The sequence below is a fragment of the Pristiophorus japonicus genome, chromosome 1 (genome assembly GCF_044704955.1).
Source record: "Pristiophorus japonicus isolate sPriJap1 chromosome 1, sPriJap1.hap1, whole genome shotgun sequence".
In the NCBI taxonomy this organism is placed as follows: Eukaryota; Metazoa; Chordata; class Chondrichthyes; family Pristiophoridae; genus Pristiophorus; species Pristiophorus japonicus.
The window spans coordinates 219,412,694-219,429,645 of NC_091977.1; the positions used below are offsets into that span (position 1 = coordinate 219,412,694).

At 46.1% G+C, this 16,952-nt stretch overlaps 1 protein-coding gene across 5 annotated transcripts in view; it reads right to left on the reverse strand.

Moving 5' to 3' along the window:
- Window positions 1-2,503: 2,503 nt before the first annotated feature.
- Window positions 2,504-16,952, reverse strand: part of cntln (centlein, centrosomal protein) — a 559,253-nt gene continuing 544,804 nt past the window's right edge. For all 5 annotated transcript variants that reach the window (XM_070886555.1, XM_070886564.1, XM_070886537.1 and 2 more), the window contains one exon: window positions 2,504-2,890. In XM_070886555.1, the coding sequence (XP_070742656.1) occupies window positions 2,789-2,890 (102 nt within the window). In that variant the 3' untranslated portion in view covers window positions 2,504-2,788. The remainder of the gene's footprint in view (window positions 2,891-16,952) is intronic.

Here is a 16,952-nt window from a genome sequence, read left to right on the forward strand (position 1 = left end):
GATTCTATCCCCTTCCTGGCACTCACTTACAGGTATGGAGTGAACCTAACCTAAGCTTCATATGCCACTTGCTATCCAATGCCTATTTGTAGCATTGTCTGGCTCTGTCCCACCTCAGCTCCTCTGCCCCTGAAACTCTCACCAATGCTTCTGTAACTTCTAAGGTCAATGTGTTGGATTTTAACTGGAAGTACCAGGTGTAAATGGGGCACATGCAGCCCAAAAATGGCTCATCGCCCTGTTTCAGCTGGCAGCCCAGCCAAAGAGAAGCTCAAAAAACTACACAAAAGTAACCTGGCCCGTTGCAACCACCCCCTTTCGCTGGAGCCACCCGATAGTCAAAATCCATCCCAACAATTCCAATCTCCACCTTCCCGCACTGCCAGCTTCCACCTCACACTAATTCAGCCTCTTTACCATGTTCCGTACCAAGTCTCGCTCACCCACCTCCTGTGTCTCTGCTGATCTATGCTGGTTCCCTGGCCCCCAAAGTGGAACTCCTTGTCCACATCTTCAAACCATTCCATGGCCTTGCTCCACTCCACCTCTGTAACCTCCTCCATTCTTATTACCGCACCCTCCTCCCCCACCCCCTCAGTTCTCTGACTCCGGCCTTTGGTACATCCAACCCTTTCCCTTTGCCTCACTATTGGTGATAGAGCCTTCAGTCACTGATTCCGCTGTCCAGAACTCACTACCTAAACCTCTTTGCCACTTCACTTCTCTCTCCTCCTTTAAAAGCCTGCTTCAAACTATTTCTTGACCAGGCCTTCAGACACACTCCTAATTCTATGACTTGGAAGAAAGAAGACAGACTTGCATTTCTATAATGCCTTTCACAATTCCAGGATGTCCCAATGCGCTTTACAGAAGTTTTTTTGAAGGGTTGCCACTATTGTAACGCTGGAAGGACAGCAGCCAATTTGCAAACAGCAAGGTTCCACAAAGAGTAATGTGATATTGAGCAGATAATCTGTTTTTTTTTAAAGTGATATTGGCTGTATAATAAACGCTGGCTAGGGCACCAGGGAGGACTCCCCTGCTCTTCTTTAAAACTGGCAGAGACCCACAAAACATTTACGTCAAATTAGTACCTTTATTGCAACAGTACTTGCTTAGACCATCAACTTCTTTGTCTATAGAATCAACGCTGATGCCCTCCCTCCCTCCCCTCTCTCAGTCCCTCCGCCCCCCTCTCCCCGCCGCTCCCGCCATGCGCTCCTCTCAACTCCGCAGCAAAGCCTGGGGAAGCCCTGCCCCCTGCGCCCATTGGCCTGCCGCATCCACTGCCACCTCCTCATTGGAGCAGACCCAGCATCAATTAAACTTTTAAAATTCGCGCCATTGCTCCCCATCTTGATTGGTTGAGGCCGGGTGGGCCCTGATTGTCCATTGGTCGGTGCAATGGTCACTCAATCCGGACCATGTGCTCCCGTTGGTCCCACTCTCGCACAGACAAAAACTGACTATTATTATTATAACAGATAGTGTCGTGGGATTTTTTTACATCCACCTGAGGGAGCAGACGGGGCTACAATTTAATCTCTCTTCTGAAAGACGGCACCTCCAACAGTGCAGCACCCCTTCAGTATTGGCACTTGAAGTGCCAGCCCAGATTTGGGAGTCCAGTCAAGTCTCTGGCATGGGACTTGTACCCTTGACCTTCTGACTCAGAGGTGAGCATGCTACCCACTGAGCCAGAGAGCTGACATGCATTTCCATGTCCATTTCCATTTGCAAAGCGTTTGGAATGTTTCTTAAAAGTTAAGTGTGCTATATCAATGCAAGTTGTTGTTATGCATCTCTGATGAGAATTAGTTTCTCGGTCATATTTGCTAAAGCTATATTTTTTGTGGCGTAAAGGGGCTATTTTACTGATCAGATGGTAGTGAAGCAGAAGTTTCATGTTGATGCATTACTGCCCCATCACAGGGGAATGCATACACATGTAACTGCTTGTGGCAAGGAAGTTTCCCTTCCTGATCATTCATTAATGGAAGAATGCAATATAGATAACAATTTCACAACTTTACAAATTAGTATCTGAATTTTAAAAATGTTTTAACACTTACACACATTCTGACCCCTTTCAGTCTTAACAAATTAAAATTTATGTATGAAAGAATGAGAAAAGATGGAAAACATTTAATGTAAAACTTTAATAAATACTGCAAAGTACATTAAACTCGTGTATTCTTACAGCAAAATGAGTAACAAAATAATTTATATCAATAAAATCTTGCACGTCCCTTGTAAAATGTACATAAAGACAATGTAAAGATTTATAATTAAAATCTATGGTAAAATATGTGTCAACCACACCTTAATTTGATTTAATTTATAAATAAACACACTATTTACAAATAATGAATTTTTAAAATATTACATTTATTCAACAAATCAACAATTTAATTTCTTCAGGTAAACTCAAACCAGCAATGTATGAAACATTAGAAGTTTAAGGTTCATCAAAAAATTACTTAAAGTATTGTATACTTATCATCGATGCCAAATGTGATTAATGATTTTAGCAGAGATTTAGGGATGTAAATACAGGTAATTGATTGTTATATTATATTATATGTCTCTGCATTTTAGTAGAAGAAACTATGTACTCCAATGAAAATGTTTCCATTTCTTTTCCGTTTATTTTATATAATCACATGGTGAGATAGTGTAGAACATTACAAAACCTATGTAAGTTTTATTAACACACTGGGATTAGATTCTGTTGGTAATCTATCAGCCACGGAAGATTGCCATTTGTCTAAGAAACGACACAAGGCTGTCACCTTGCTTCTTTAGAGAGCAAGGCATATTCTTCGCTTAGTTTCTCTATCTCTGCCATCTTTTCCAGCACTGCTTCTATTAAACGTGAAGCACAAGGAAGCTGCAATATAAAAGAGAACACATTGAAGCAGCACATTTTGCAAACCACTTAATTCAATCCAATGCAACAGCCTGTCTCAGGATAATAATTAGACAACGACTGAAGTACAATCTCTAGACACTTTATGTCCTACCACTGCCATCAACACTGCTAATGCCCTATATAATATCAGGAAAAACAAAATGCAGGCCAAAAGAATTGCATTTTCTGTCCCCCAAATCAGCCTAGATTGTAATTACTTAAATCTATACTACCACCTCATCTTTTAAAAGTTCCCTCGGGATTTCAGTTCTCAAGTGTTTCCAGTGAGTCAGTTATTAAAGACAGTAGCCAGTCACTGAGGCATACTTCATCTCTATGGTTAGGTTTTAGTACATTTTAAATGCAGCAATATCCCTTTACAAGTTATCTAAACGCTTTATCTAATTACTTTAAAAAAATGGTCTCAATTGTATGAGCCCTCTTACACTTCCAAGAATTCTACTAAAATTTAATCAAACTAAATAATGATAGAGCCACAAAAAATATCCCACATTAATTTTACCAGCATGTAAAAATTACGTTAGATCAAATCTGAATTCTGTTCTCCAATAACATTTGCAGAATGGAAGTTCCATTATTCATATTCAGGTCTGCCGCAGATACCGACTCGGACTGAGGAGTGGCTCTATACGATTCATTAAATTGCTTTATTTCACAGTGAGTAAACTTAGTTCAATCAGCACAACTTAACTTTGTGTAATTATACAAAGTAAAGAATAAGCTTCTCCACATCAGTGGGTCATCTTCCTTGAGTTGAACAAGATATCTTCCAACAATCCTCTTGTATTTCTAACTTCTTCACCTCAGGGAAGGAGAATAATAAAGCATGACATCCCCCATAGAAAGTGCATCCTGTTTTATGGGCTATGAAGACCAATTTTGGGGACCAATGACCTGCGCCCCAGGGGTGTCTGGAAAATGTTGGACCTGAAATTAGGCCAGGCCATTTTTCAGATGTTCCTGGTGCCTGCCTAAAGCAGGCATTCGACACCTTACATATGTAAATGGAGGGGGAGGGCCTACCTTTGCTAAATTGGTTGGTGATGAGCATGGCAAGTGTTAGGCTTTGCCCGGTCACGATTCTTCAGCGGCCACCAGTGAAAGTTTAAAAAATATCCTAATTTTGCCAATATTTTGATTTTATATCGGGGCTGAATTTGTGGTCAGAGGCTTCCTGCAGGCGGATGCCTCCGACCTGAAAAAAATCTACGAGCTTACTTGATGGTCCCGGAGGTTCAGACACTTCTGCTCCTAGGCCTCTACGCATGTGGTTAGCCTGGGATCACGTGGGCCAGGCCAACCAAAGAAGGGAATCGCCATTCATGCTTAAGGGGATTCCGTATGTATGGAACTCCCATAAATATGAATGGGGATCACATAAAAAATATCTCTAAACATCAAATATATTTAAAAAAAACATTACATATTTAAAATTAATTAAAATGGCATTAATTAAATATTTAAAACAAACATTATATATTTTGAAAAATAAATGTACATGTTTTAACAGGGCTAAAAATAAACTTACCTTATTGCACAGGATTTTTAATGTATAAGTGATTGACAACGTTTTGTTTTTCTGTTTTTTAAAACTCTTACGCTGGTAAAAGCAGGCCTTAATACTTTTACCAGACGTAAGAATTTCATGGGCATTCGCTGGGCAGAAGTTGGGCAACTAGCCAACACTCCGCAACCGAATGCCCTTTTCCCAGGGATTCGTATGATCGGTCAAGAGAATTCTTGACCGATCGCAAGTTCCAGGTTTTAGAGCAAGCGCAGCGTATACCTAAGCCCGAAACTTGCACGGCCCCTATGGGTGCGTGCGCACCTCTTCGTGCCCGTAGGGGCTGCAAATTACAGTCCATTATTATTTATAGTTAAATAGCAAAACTTACAGCACAGACCTAGACTTGGTTGGAGCATCGTAAATTTCTGCAGTACAGCCCGAGAAACTGGGAGATGCAAAACAAGTGCAATAATGCCACTACTGGTGGGAGGGTGTAATTACAACATGACACATTTACATAAACCGTTTCCATTATAAATGGGGGCACCGTTGAGGAGGAGGTTGCCTGTGGGGAAAGAGGTCCAGCTGTCGTGAAGGAGGCCCAGATGCCATCGTGGAGGAGAGGCCCATCTGCTGTCGCTGAAGGGGGCCCAGTCGCCGCTGGAAAGGTGGAGGCCCGATCGCTTAGTCGGAGGCTCACCTGGCTCGCTGGGCATCGTCGGGAGTCGAGGATCAGGTGAGGTAAGTGAGTCGACGTTGAGGAGGAGGTCGCCGAAGGGAGAAAGAAGAGGTCCAGGTCGGCGTTGCAGGAGGCTCGGTCGTCGCTAGTAGTCTGGTCACCATCGCCGATGGGTGGTGTGGTGGGAAGCCTCAGGTAGGCCCAAACTTGTGGGATTGGATTGGGTTGGTTTAAGCTGCACTCCGGTGACCATCTTAAAGCCAATTTAGGAGGCAACCTCCTCCTCAACGGTGACCGGGACTCCTCTTCGGCGACAGTGGCTGGCCTCTCCTCCTCCTTCAGTGATGACTGGACCTCTCCTTCCCCACTGGAGACCTGGCCTCTTCTCCTTCTCCAGCATGTGATGAGTACCATGGCTGTGATCACCCTGACCTCCCACATTGAACTCCAGCGAACCGCAGACCCCCTCAATGCCTGCCCCCAACCAAGCCTCGGACCACGTACCATCAAGGGCGCTACTCAGCGCCGAGCTTGTGGCCAACATCTCGCCGTAGGCAACTAGGTCCATATTGCAGTGTCTGGTCTCCACTCGTCTTGGACCCCTTGCCACTGGACCATGACCTTCCTCAGCTAAGCCCGTGTGGTAGCCAGTGTGCAACGACCAACCCACGTTAAAAGAACTCACGCACAGGCATCTTCCACTTCTTTAACATGAAGTTCGGGACCCGGAACGTCAGGACCCTCATGGACAACTCCAAAAGCGACAGGCCGGAACACCGCACCGCCATAGTTGCCCAGGAACTTAGACACTTTGATATCGACATCGCAGCCCTAAGCGAGACCAGGCGGGCAGGAGAAGGCCAGCTCAAGGTGGAGGTTACACTTTCTTCTAGAAAGGGAAACCAGAGGAAGAATGCCGCCTCCACGGAGTCAGTTTCACGATCAAAAATGAGCTGGTCGACTGCCTCAAAGACTGCCCGTGTGGGATTAGCAAATGTCTCATGACTCTCCGACTTACCCTATGGAATCAATGCGCCACAGTCATCAGTGCATACGCCCCAACACTCGATACAACAGATGAGACCAAAGAGGGTTTTTACTCCAACCTCGAAGCAACCCTGTCCCGCGTCTCTGCGGATGACAAACTGATCCTCCTCGGTGACTTCAACGCCCGGGTCGGCAAGGACACAGCCCTCTGGGGAGGCGTGATTGGCAGAAAGGGGTTAGGGAAAGTCAACTCCAGCGGTACCCTACTCCTGACAAAATGTCTAGAACATGAACTTGTCATCACCTTGTTCCGCCAGAGGGACAAATACAAGGCATCGCGGCAACACCCTCACTCCAAATACTGGCACCTGCTCGAATATATCATTGTCCGAGCCAGAGATCGCAAGGATGTGCGCATCACCCGCGCCATGACAGGAGCTGATGACTGCTGGATGGACCATCGCCTAATCCGTTCCATCATTGACATCAATATAGCCTCAAAGAGGAGGGGGGCAGCAGAAGCAGTGCCGCAAAAAAGTCAATGCCGGGGTACTTAAAGATGTAGCTAAGAGAGCCCTATACAGTCAGCGCCTCACAGCTAACCTGCCGTTCCTTGATGACCCCGAGACGCAGAATGCCACAGTGCTTGGTCTGCCCTCGAGTCCTCCATAACCAATGCCTGCGAAGGGAAGCTCGGTCACTCAACCAGGACTGGTTTGATGAGAATGACCAGGAGATCCAAGAGTTAATAGATCGCAAGCGAAGGGCATTTCTGAGCCTTAAACAACAACCCTAATCTGGAGCAGCAAGGCAGCATTGCAGATGGCTTAAGGCCGAGGTCCAACAAAAATCACGGGACCTAAAGAATAGATGGTGGGTGGAGAAAGCACAGGAGATTAGCAGCTGGTCGACAGCCATGATGTGTGAGGATTTCTCACTGCAGTCAAGACCACCTATGGTCCAAACACCCAAGGCCCCACCTCACTGCTGGCCAAGAATGGGGAAACACTCATCAAGGACACCGAGGCAGTCAGGGCCCACTGGAAGGAGCATTTCAAAGATCTCCTCAATTGAGACTCTGCCTTTGACTCGAGTGTTCTCGACCCCATCCCGCAGCGTGCTACCCACGTAAAACCCCAGCACCGCACGAGGTATAAAAAGCCATAAGACAGCTTAAGAACAACAAGGCTACAGAAGCGGATGGAATCCCCGCTGAGGCACTTAAGTATGGCGGAGAGGCACTGCTGGCGCTAATACATAACCTCATCGCTCTCATCTGGAGGGAGGAGAGCATGCTGGGAGATCTGAGATATGCAGTGATCGTGGCCATCTTTAAAAAAGGGGACAAGTCCGACTGCGGCAACAACAAAGGAATCTCCCTACTATCAGCCACTGGGAAAGTCATCGCTAGAGTCCTCCTCAACCATCTTCTCATTGTGGCTGAGGAACTCCTCCCGGAGTCACGGTATGGATTTCATCCCCTACGGGGCACAATGGACATGATTTTTACAGCGCGACATCTGTAAAAATGCAGGGAATGGCACCAGCCCTTATACATGGCCTTCTTTGATCTTACAAAGGCTGTTGACACTGTCAACCGCGAAGGCCTATGGAGCGTCCTCCTCCATTTCGAATGCCCCCAAAAATTCGTCACCATCCTCCGCCTGCTCCACGAAGACATGCAGACCGTGATCCTTACCAACGGATCCATTACAGACCAAATCCACATCCGGACCGGGGTCAAACAGTGCTGTGTCATTGCCCCAACCCTCCTCTCAATCTTCCTTGCTGCCATGCTCCACCTCACAGTCAACAAGCTCCCTGCTGGAGTGGGAACCTATTCAACCTTCGTCGTCTCCAGGCCAAGTCCAAGACCACCCCAACGTCTGTCGTCGAGCTACAGTACGCGGACGACGCCTGCGTCTGTGCACATGCAGAGGCTAAACTCCAAGTCATAATCAATGTATTTACTGAGGCGTATGAAAGTATGGGCCTTACGCTAAACATCTGCAAGACAAAGGTCCTCCACCAGCCTGTCCTCGCCGCACAGCACTCACCCCCAGTCATCAAGGTCCACGGCGAGCCCCTGGACAACGTGGACCATTTCCCATATCTCGGGAGCCTCTTATCAACAAGAGCAGACATTGATGCCAAGATTCAACACTGCCTCCAGTGCACCAGCGCAGCCTTTGGCCGCCTGAGGAAAAACACGTTTGAAGACCAGGCCCTCAAATCCACCACCAAGCTCATGGGCTGCAGTAATACCTGCCCTCCTGTATGGCTCAGAGACATGGACCATGTATAGTAAGACACCTCAAGTCACTGGAGAAACATAGAAATTAGGTGCAGGAGTAGGCCATTCGGCCCTTCGAGCCTGCACCACCATTCAATAAGGTCATGGCTCATCATTCACCTCAGTACCCCTTTCCTGCTTTCTCTCCATACCCCTTGATCCCTTTAGCCGTAAGGGCCATATCTACCAACGAAATACCACCAACGATGTCTCCGCAAGATCCTACAAATCCCCTGGGAGGACCTAGGCACCAACGTTAGCGTCCTCGACCAGGCCAACATCCCCAGCATTGAAGCACTGACCACACTTGATCAGCTCCGCTGGGCAGGCCACATAGTCCACATGCCAGACACGAGGATCCCAAAGCAAGCGCTCTACTTGGAACTCCTTTACAGAAAGCGAACCAAAGGTGGCAGAGGAAACATTACAAGGACGCCCTCAAAGCCTATCTGATAAAGTGCAACATCCCCGCCGACACCCGAGAATCCCTGGCCAAAGACCGTCCTAAGTGGAGGAAGTGCATCCGAGAGGGCGCTGAGCACCTCGAGTCTCATCGTCGAGAACATGCAGAAATCAAGTGCAGGCAGCGGAAAGAGTGTGCGGCAAACCTGTCCCACCCACCCTTTCCCACAATGACTATCTGTCCCATCTGTGACAGGGACTGTGGTTCTCGTATTAGAAACATAGAAAATAGGTGCAGGAGTAGGCCATTCGATCCCTCGAGCCTGCACCATCATTCAATAAGATCATGGCTGATCATTCCCTCAGTACCCCTTTCCTGCTTTCTCTCCATACCCCTTGATCCCTTTAGCCGTAAGGGCCATATCTAACTCCCTCTTGAATATATCCAATGAACTGGCATCAACAACACTCTGCGGTAGGGAATTTCACAGGTTAACAACTCTGAGTGAAGAGGTTTCTCCTCATCTCAGTCCTAAATGGCTTACCCTTTATCCCAAGACTGTCTCCTCTAGTTCTGGACTTCCCATCATCGGGAACATTCTTCCCGCATCTAACCTGTCCAGTCCCGTCAGAATCTTATGTTTCTATGAGATCCCCTCTCATCCTTCTAAACTCCAGTGTATAAAGGCCCAGTTGATCCAGTCTCTCCTCATATGTCAGTCCCGCCATCCCGGGAATCAGTCTGGTGAACCTTTGCTGCAATCCCTCAATAGCAAAACGTCCTTCCTCAGATTAGGAGACCAAAACTGAACACAATATTCCAGGTGAGGCTTCACCAAGGCCCTGTACAACTGCAGTAAGACCTCCCTGCTCCTATACTCAAATCCCCTAGCTAGGAAGGACAACATACCATTTGCCTTCTTCACCGCCTGCTGTACCTGCATGCCAACTTTCAATGACTGATGAACCATGACACCCAGGTCTCGTTGCACCTCCTCCTTTCCTAATCTGCCGCCATTCAGATAATATTCTGCTTTCGTGTTTTTGCCCCCAAAGTGGATAACCTCACATTTATCCACATTATACTGCATGTGCATTGGACTGTACAGCCGCCTAAGGACTCATTTTTAGAGTGGAAGCAAGTCTTCCTCAATTCCGAGAGACTGCCTATAGGAGCATCAGAGTTTATAACAGCAAAAGTTGTCAACAAATCTATGATTTTAATACAGGTACAGCGTCGAGAATCTGGAGTTCCGGAATCCGTACTGTTCCAGAATCCAGTCAGTCAATGGGACGATCTGAGGCGAGGTCGGCCGGAATCAGGACCCGCCACCCACCCCCTCCCGTTGGACTCGCCCGCCTCGGGCCACCGCCAACCTCTCCCCCGCCGACTCCCCAGGCCCCGCCACACCCCCCACTGCTTACCTTGACCCGCTGGACTCCCTGCTCCCACCCCCCACCCGCTCCTTGCCTCGGCCCGCCGGACTCCCTGCCCCCCACCCCCCAACCTCTCCCACCTCGGCCCACCCGCTCCTTAACTTGGCCCGCCGGACTGCCCACTGCCCCCCCCCCCATCCCCACCTCGGCTCACCCGTTCCTTACCTTGGCCCACCGGATTTCCCGCTCCCCCCACCCTTACCTCGGCCCACCCACTCCTTACCTTGGCCTGCAGCTCCTTCCCACGAGCCCCCCCCACCCCCAACCCCTTACCTCGGCTCGCCCGCCCCTTACCTCCCCCCGTACCCCCCCAGGCATTTCCAGACTCGGGACATCATAAAGACTTTCCAAAGTCCGGAAATTCACAGAATCTGGAGCGGCCTCAGTCCCGAGGCTTCCGGATTCCCGCTGCTGTACCTGTATATTATAAATGGTTAGTAATGTAAATTTGTAGTTGTGTATATTAGTGTATTAAAGCTCAAGAGCAGTGGGCTACCTCAGTGCTCTATTACTCATTAGCAACCTTACCAAACTTGAGATTTGGATTTAATTAGTGTGTCTTTCATACAAACTGTGAAGGCTATTCTATAATTACAAAGTGGATATTGCTTTTGTGAAATCAGAAACGCTTCTAGCACAAGATTGGGCCGTTTTTGTTTGCCTGGCGTGAGGTACCTGCAGATATCTGAAGGAATTGATCTCGTGGTTAAAGACGGACTGCATCTTGTCAAACAGCGAAGTATTTCCTTGTATATAAATTATCGAAGTTTCCATTTCTATCAGATCGATTATGTTGAAAATCACAGTAGCCAGAAACTGAAGGCATTTCATATGAGCTTTTCATATTCAAATTTGTGCACCACGAGGGTACACCATGAGGATTAAAGTATATTTTATATTTATTCACAAAGTGTAGTGAGAACTTCATATTCTACGGAAATTTAAGAGCCTCAACAACTTTAAATCTTCTCTTTTCGGATGACAATTTATCTTGTTTTTCCTCAACAATTCTTGAACTAGCACAGTATCAAGCCCTGATGAGACCACAATAGAAGAGGAAAACAATGAAAAACTAGGGTAGCACATAGCCAGCGAAGGAAAACTAAATCCATTCCCTACTGTCGTAATCTCACTGAACACTTAAATGGGAAAAAGTGTAATGCCAAACTTTATCTAATAGCCTTTTGAACTGAAACTAAATTGATAGACTGGTAGTTTGTGAATTATTAGATAAGCATTTGCAACATGATCTGCCGTATATGGTCTAATGGTTTATGAACAAACGGTATACAGGATTCAAAGTGGATTGGCTAGGTTCAACAGGATGTGGAATATGGCCCAGGACACCAGCACAATGCTGGATATTAAAATGGGGAAAACTAGACAACGTTAGTGTCCATCTCCAATTGATATTACAAAAACTATAGACATATGTATGTATAATACACGCATAGAATTTGAACATTATATAATAGAAAAAGCTGTTTATGACAAGATAGCAGCATAGGAACAGAAGTAGACCATTCAGCCTGTTCCGCCATTCAATTTGATCGCAGCTGATCTGCACCTCAGCTTCATTTTCTTGCCTTTGATTCATACCCTTTAATACCCTTACTTAATAAAAATGTCAATCTCAATCTTGAAAATTTTAATTGACCCCCAGGATCCACAGCCTTTTGAAGGACAGAATTCCAGATTTCCACTACCCTTGTGTGGAGAAGTGCTTCCTAATTTTCTAGCCTTGCTCTAATTTTAAGATTGTGCCCCCTTGTTCTGGATTCTCCCACCAGAGGAAAAAGATTCTCTGTATCTACCCTATCGAATATTTATTATCATTTTAAATACCTCAATTAAATCACTCCTCAACCGTCTAAAACTTTCCTCCTTTTAGTGCAAAAAATTATTCGATTTTCAACTCTACGAAACCAAGAAAAGTTATTCATGAACTTTAAAATAAAGTTAAAAGTCAAATATAATACAAACACTGCTTTTTACATAAATAGATCAACATTAAACTAGAAGTTGAGATGCCATGACAAAATTCTATTTCTCAAATCACCTCCAGAGGGCAATAGTCTTAAGTAAATAACACCAGAAAGCAGCAGTTCGAAGTTTCAGACTACATTATGACTAATTCCATGTGACACTCTGTCTTGGGGTTACATTCTATTTCTAATACCCTTCACAACAGTCACTCCTGGTAATGACTTATAGATGGAGAAAGGAATTTCATTAAGTCTCACGTTCATCATTAACATGACCACAATTGCTATATACCTGCTCTCACTCCCTGTAACAGTTCACAAACAACACTCATCAGTTTCTAGTAAGCGCGATGACGAATGATAACAACACTTTTATATGGTCTGTGTCAGAGTCTAAAACATAACAAAGAAAAATAGTGAATGACAATAAGTTCACTTTCTGTTAGGCATGCTGTACATATCTTATTGAACTATTCATGGTTTAATGATCTTCTTAATGACGTGATTTGCAATAACACTTCATCTTTCAAGTGCTATTCATCCTCAGTTGCCAGATCAATAAAGTATGTTACTGCTGTCTCTAGGGTACATCCACATTACAGTAATTTGTTCTTTGTTCCTGAAAATAATGTGTTAACAAGATTTTTTTTCCATACAAGTTGTACTATTTATATTTATATTCTTGACGCTCCTTGCAATTATCATAGACTGCCTAAGTAATGTAACAGATGTAAGAAGGCTATCATATTATTCTGTTTTTTTTTAATTGATCACAAAAATTATACAATGCTTGAAAGTGAAATGTCCTGCGGAAAATATCTCTGATTTGCTTTTAATTTAAAAAAAAAGAAGTTGCCTTTGTAATCCTATTGGATTGCAGTGTGTGCATACATGTGTAAAAGGGGTGGGTGCAGTTGGAATTGGGGTAACTGACCATAGAACATAGAAAATACAGTAAATTCACAAGGACACTGGTTGGGTCATCGAATCATGGAATGGTTACAGCACAGAAGGAGGCCAATCTGCCCATCGAGACCGTGCCGGCTCTCTGCAAAAGCAGTCCCACTCCCACACCCTTGATATTATTTTTCTTTCAGGTACTTATCCAACCCCCTTTTGAAAGCAGTGATCGAGTCTGCCTCCACCACCCTTTCAGGCAGTGAAACCAGATCTTAACCACTTGCTGTGTAAAAACATTTTTTCTTATGTTGCATTTGATTTTTTTGCCAATCATCTCAAATCTGTGTCCTCTGGTTCTCGACCCTTCAGCCAATGGAAACAGTTTCTCTCTATCTACTCTGTCCAGACCTCTCATGATTTTGAACACCTCTATCAAATCCCCCTCTTAATCTTCTCTGCTCTAAGGAGAACAACTTCAGCTTCTCCAGTCTATCCACATAACTGAAGTCCCTCATCCCTGGAATTATTCTCATAAATCTTTTCAGCACTCTCTCGAAGACCTTCATATCCTTCCTAAAGTGTGGTGCCCAGAATTGGACACAATACTCCAGTTGAGGCCGAACCAGTGTTTTATAAAGGTTCATCATAATTTCCATGCTTTTGTACTCTATCCCTCCATTCATGAAGCCCAGGATCCCGTAAGCTTCTTTAACTGCTTTCTCAAACGGCCCTGCCACCTTCAATGATTTGCATTCATATACCCCTATCTCTCTGTTGATGCACCCCCTTTAAGATTGTACCCGTTAGTTTATATTTCCTCTCCTCATTCTTTCTACCAAAATGTATCACTTCACACTTTTCTGTGTTAAATTTCACCTGCCACATGTCCGCCCGTTCCACCAGCCTGTTTATGTCCTCTGGAAGTCTATTACTATCCAAGAAAAGCAGTGGTCCTAGTACCGACCCCTGGGGAACACCGCTGTACACATTCCTCCAGTGCGAAAAACAACCATTCACCACTACTGTTTCCTGTCACTTTGCCAATTTCGTATCCATGCTGCCACTGTCCATTTTATTCCATGGGCTTCAACTTTGCTAGCAAGCCTATTATGTGGCACTTTGTTGAACGCCTTTTGGAAATCCATGTACACGTCAACCGCATTGCCCTCATTAATCCTCTCTGTTACCTCATCAAAAAACTCAATCAAGTTGGTTAAACACGATTTGTCTTTAACAAATCTGTGCTGGCTTTCCTCAATTAACCCACACTTGTCCAAATGACTTTTGTCCCTGATTATTGTTTCCAAAAGCTTTCCCACTACTGAGGTTAAACTGACTGCCCTATAGTTGCTGGGTTTATCTTTACACCCTTTTTGAACAAGGGTGTTAAATTTGCAATTCTCCAGTCCTCTGGCACCACCCCTGTATCTAAGGAGGATTGGAAGATCATGGCCAGTACTTCCGCGATTTCTTCCTTCATTTCCCTCAGCATCCTAGGGTGCATCCCATCCGGTCCTAGTGACCTATCTACTTTTAAGTACAGCCAGCCTTTCTAGTACCTCGTCTTTATCAATTTTTATCCCATCCAGTATCTCCTCTACTTCCTCCTTTACTATGTCTATGGCAGCAGCTTCATCCTTGCTGCAGACAGATTCAAAGTACTCATTTAGTAGCTCAGCCATACCGCTCTGCTTCCATGCATAGGTCTCTTTTTGATCCCTAATCGTCTCCACCCCTCCTCTTACTATTTATATGCCTATAGAAGACTTTTGGAATACCTTTTATGTTAGCTGCCATTCTATTCTCATACCCTCTCTTCGCCCCTCTTATTTTCTTTTTCACTTCTCCTCTGAACTTTCGATATTTAGCCTGATTCTCAGATGTATTCTCGACCTGACATCTGTCATACGAGCTCTTTTTTTGCTTCATCTTACTCTCTATCTCTTTCGTCATCCAGGGAGTTCTGACTTTAGTTCTCTACCTATCCCCCTAGTGGGAATGTACCTCAGCTGTACCTGAAACTATTTCCTCTTTAAAGGCAGCCTATTGTTCCACGACAGTTTTGCCTGCCAATCTTCTTCATTCCAACATGTTTTCTCTATGGCCACCTGGCATGAATTTAGGAAATCTCATGAAGGTACTTTAAACCATAAAATATATTTTATTTTATAATTCTGTGCAGTAGTCAACATAGCACCTGACACATGATGTTCTTAATTGCGAGTATAAAACACAGCATAAAACACAGTAAGAGTCTCATAGATGGGACTGATCATTTATTATAGACTATTTCCCTAAAAAGGACATCTCGACAAATTCATAAGTTGGGTGGAAAATATGAAAGAGAGAGGGGGAGAGGGTAATGGGCGAGGTGCTTAGAGAAGGGGATGGGGAACAGGAGTCGGGAGTAAAAGAAAGAAGGGGGCAGGGTAGGAGAGGAATCCGGGCACAATTCCGTCTCTGTGGGGGAAGGGGGAACCGCCGGGGGTAGGGGTGCAAGGGTGTACTTTTTCTCATGTGGGGACAAAAATATTAAAGATAGATTTTCGGATCAGGGTGGGGTGAATTGCTTCTGGGTCAGAGACTGGAAAAGGCACGAGTAGCTTCGGATTCTAGCTCCATGGTTGGAGAGCTAGGGTCACACTCACTGGGCTAGGGGGGCACCGAGGTCACACTCACTGCTCACTGGGCCGGCGGGTAGAGGGAAGAGTCAGGGTCACACTCACTGCTCGGGTGGGGAGGGGGGGAGCCAGGGTCACACTCACCGGGCCGGTGGGGGGGGGGGGGGAAGGAGAGTGTGCCAGGGTCACACTCACTGGGCTAGAGGAGCACCTGGGTCACACTCACTGCGCCGGGGGGGTAAAGGAGAGAGTCAGGGTCACACTCACTGCTTAGGTGGGGTGGGGACGAGCCAGGGTCACATTCACTGCTCGGGTTGGGAGTGGGGGAGCCAGGGTCACACTCACCAGGCTGGGGGCGGGTGGGATGGAAGGTGGTAGGGTCGCACTCACTGGGGAGGAGCCAGGGTCACATTCACTGCTCCCTGCGGTGGGGAGGGGGGGAAAGAGGAGGGGTAGGGTGGGGACGAGCCAGGGTCACACTCACTGCTCACTGGGGGCGAAGTGGGATGGAAGCCAGGGTCACACTCACTGCTCATGGGGGGAGGGGGGGGGGGAGAAGTGAACCAGGGTCTTACTCATTGCTCATTGGGGAGGAGCCAGGGTCACACTCACTGTTCACTGGGGGGAGTGGGGGAAGAGGTGAACCAGGGTCTTACTCATTGCTCATTGGGGAGGAGTCAGGGTCACACTCACTGCTCACCGGGGGGAGTGGGGGAAGAGGTGAACCAGGGTCTCACTCATTGCTCATTGGGGAGGAGCCAGGGTCACACTCACTGCTCATTGGGGGGAGTGGGGGAAGAGATGAACCAGGGTCTCACTCATTGCTCATTGGGGAGGAGCCAGGGTCACACTCACTGCTCATTGGGGGAGTGGGGGAAGAGGTGAACCAGGGTCTCACTCATTGCTCATTGGGGAGGAGCCAGGGTCACACTCACTGCTCACAAGAAATAGAAGAAGGAGAAGGCCATTTGACCCCTCGAACCTGCTCCGACATTTAAAAAGATCATGGCTGATCTGTTCATGGACTCAGTTCCACTTCCCTGCCCGCTCCCCATAACCCTTTACTCCCTTATCGCTCAAAAATCTGTCGATCTCCGCCTTAAATATATTCAATGACCCAGCTTCCACAGCTCTCTGGGGCAGAGAATTCCACAGATTTACAACCCTCTGAGAGAAGAAATTCCTCCTCATCTCAGTTTTCCATGGGCG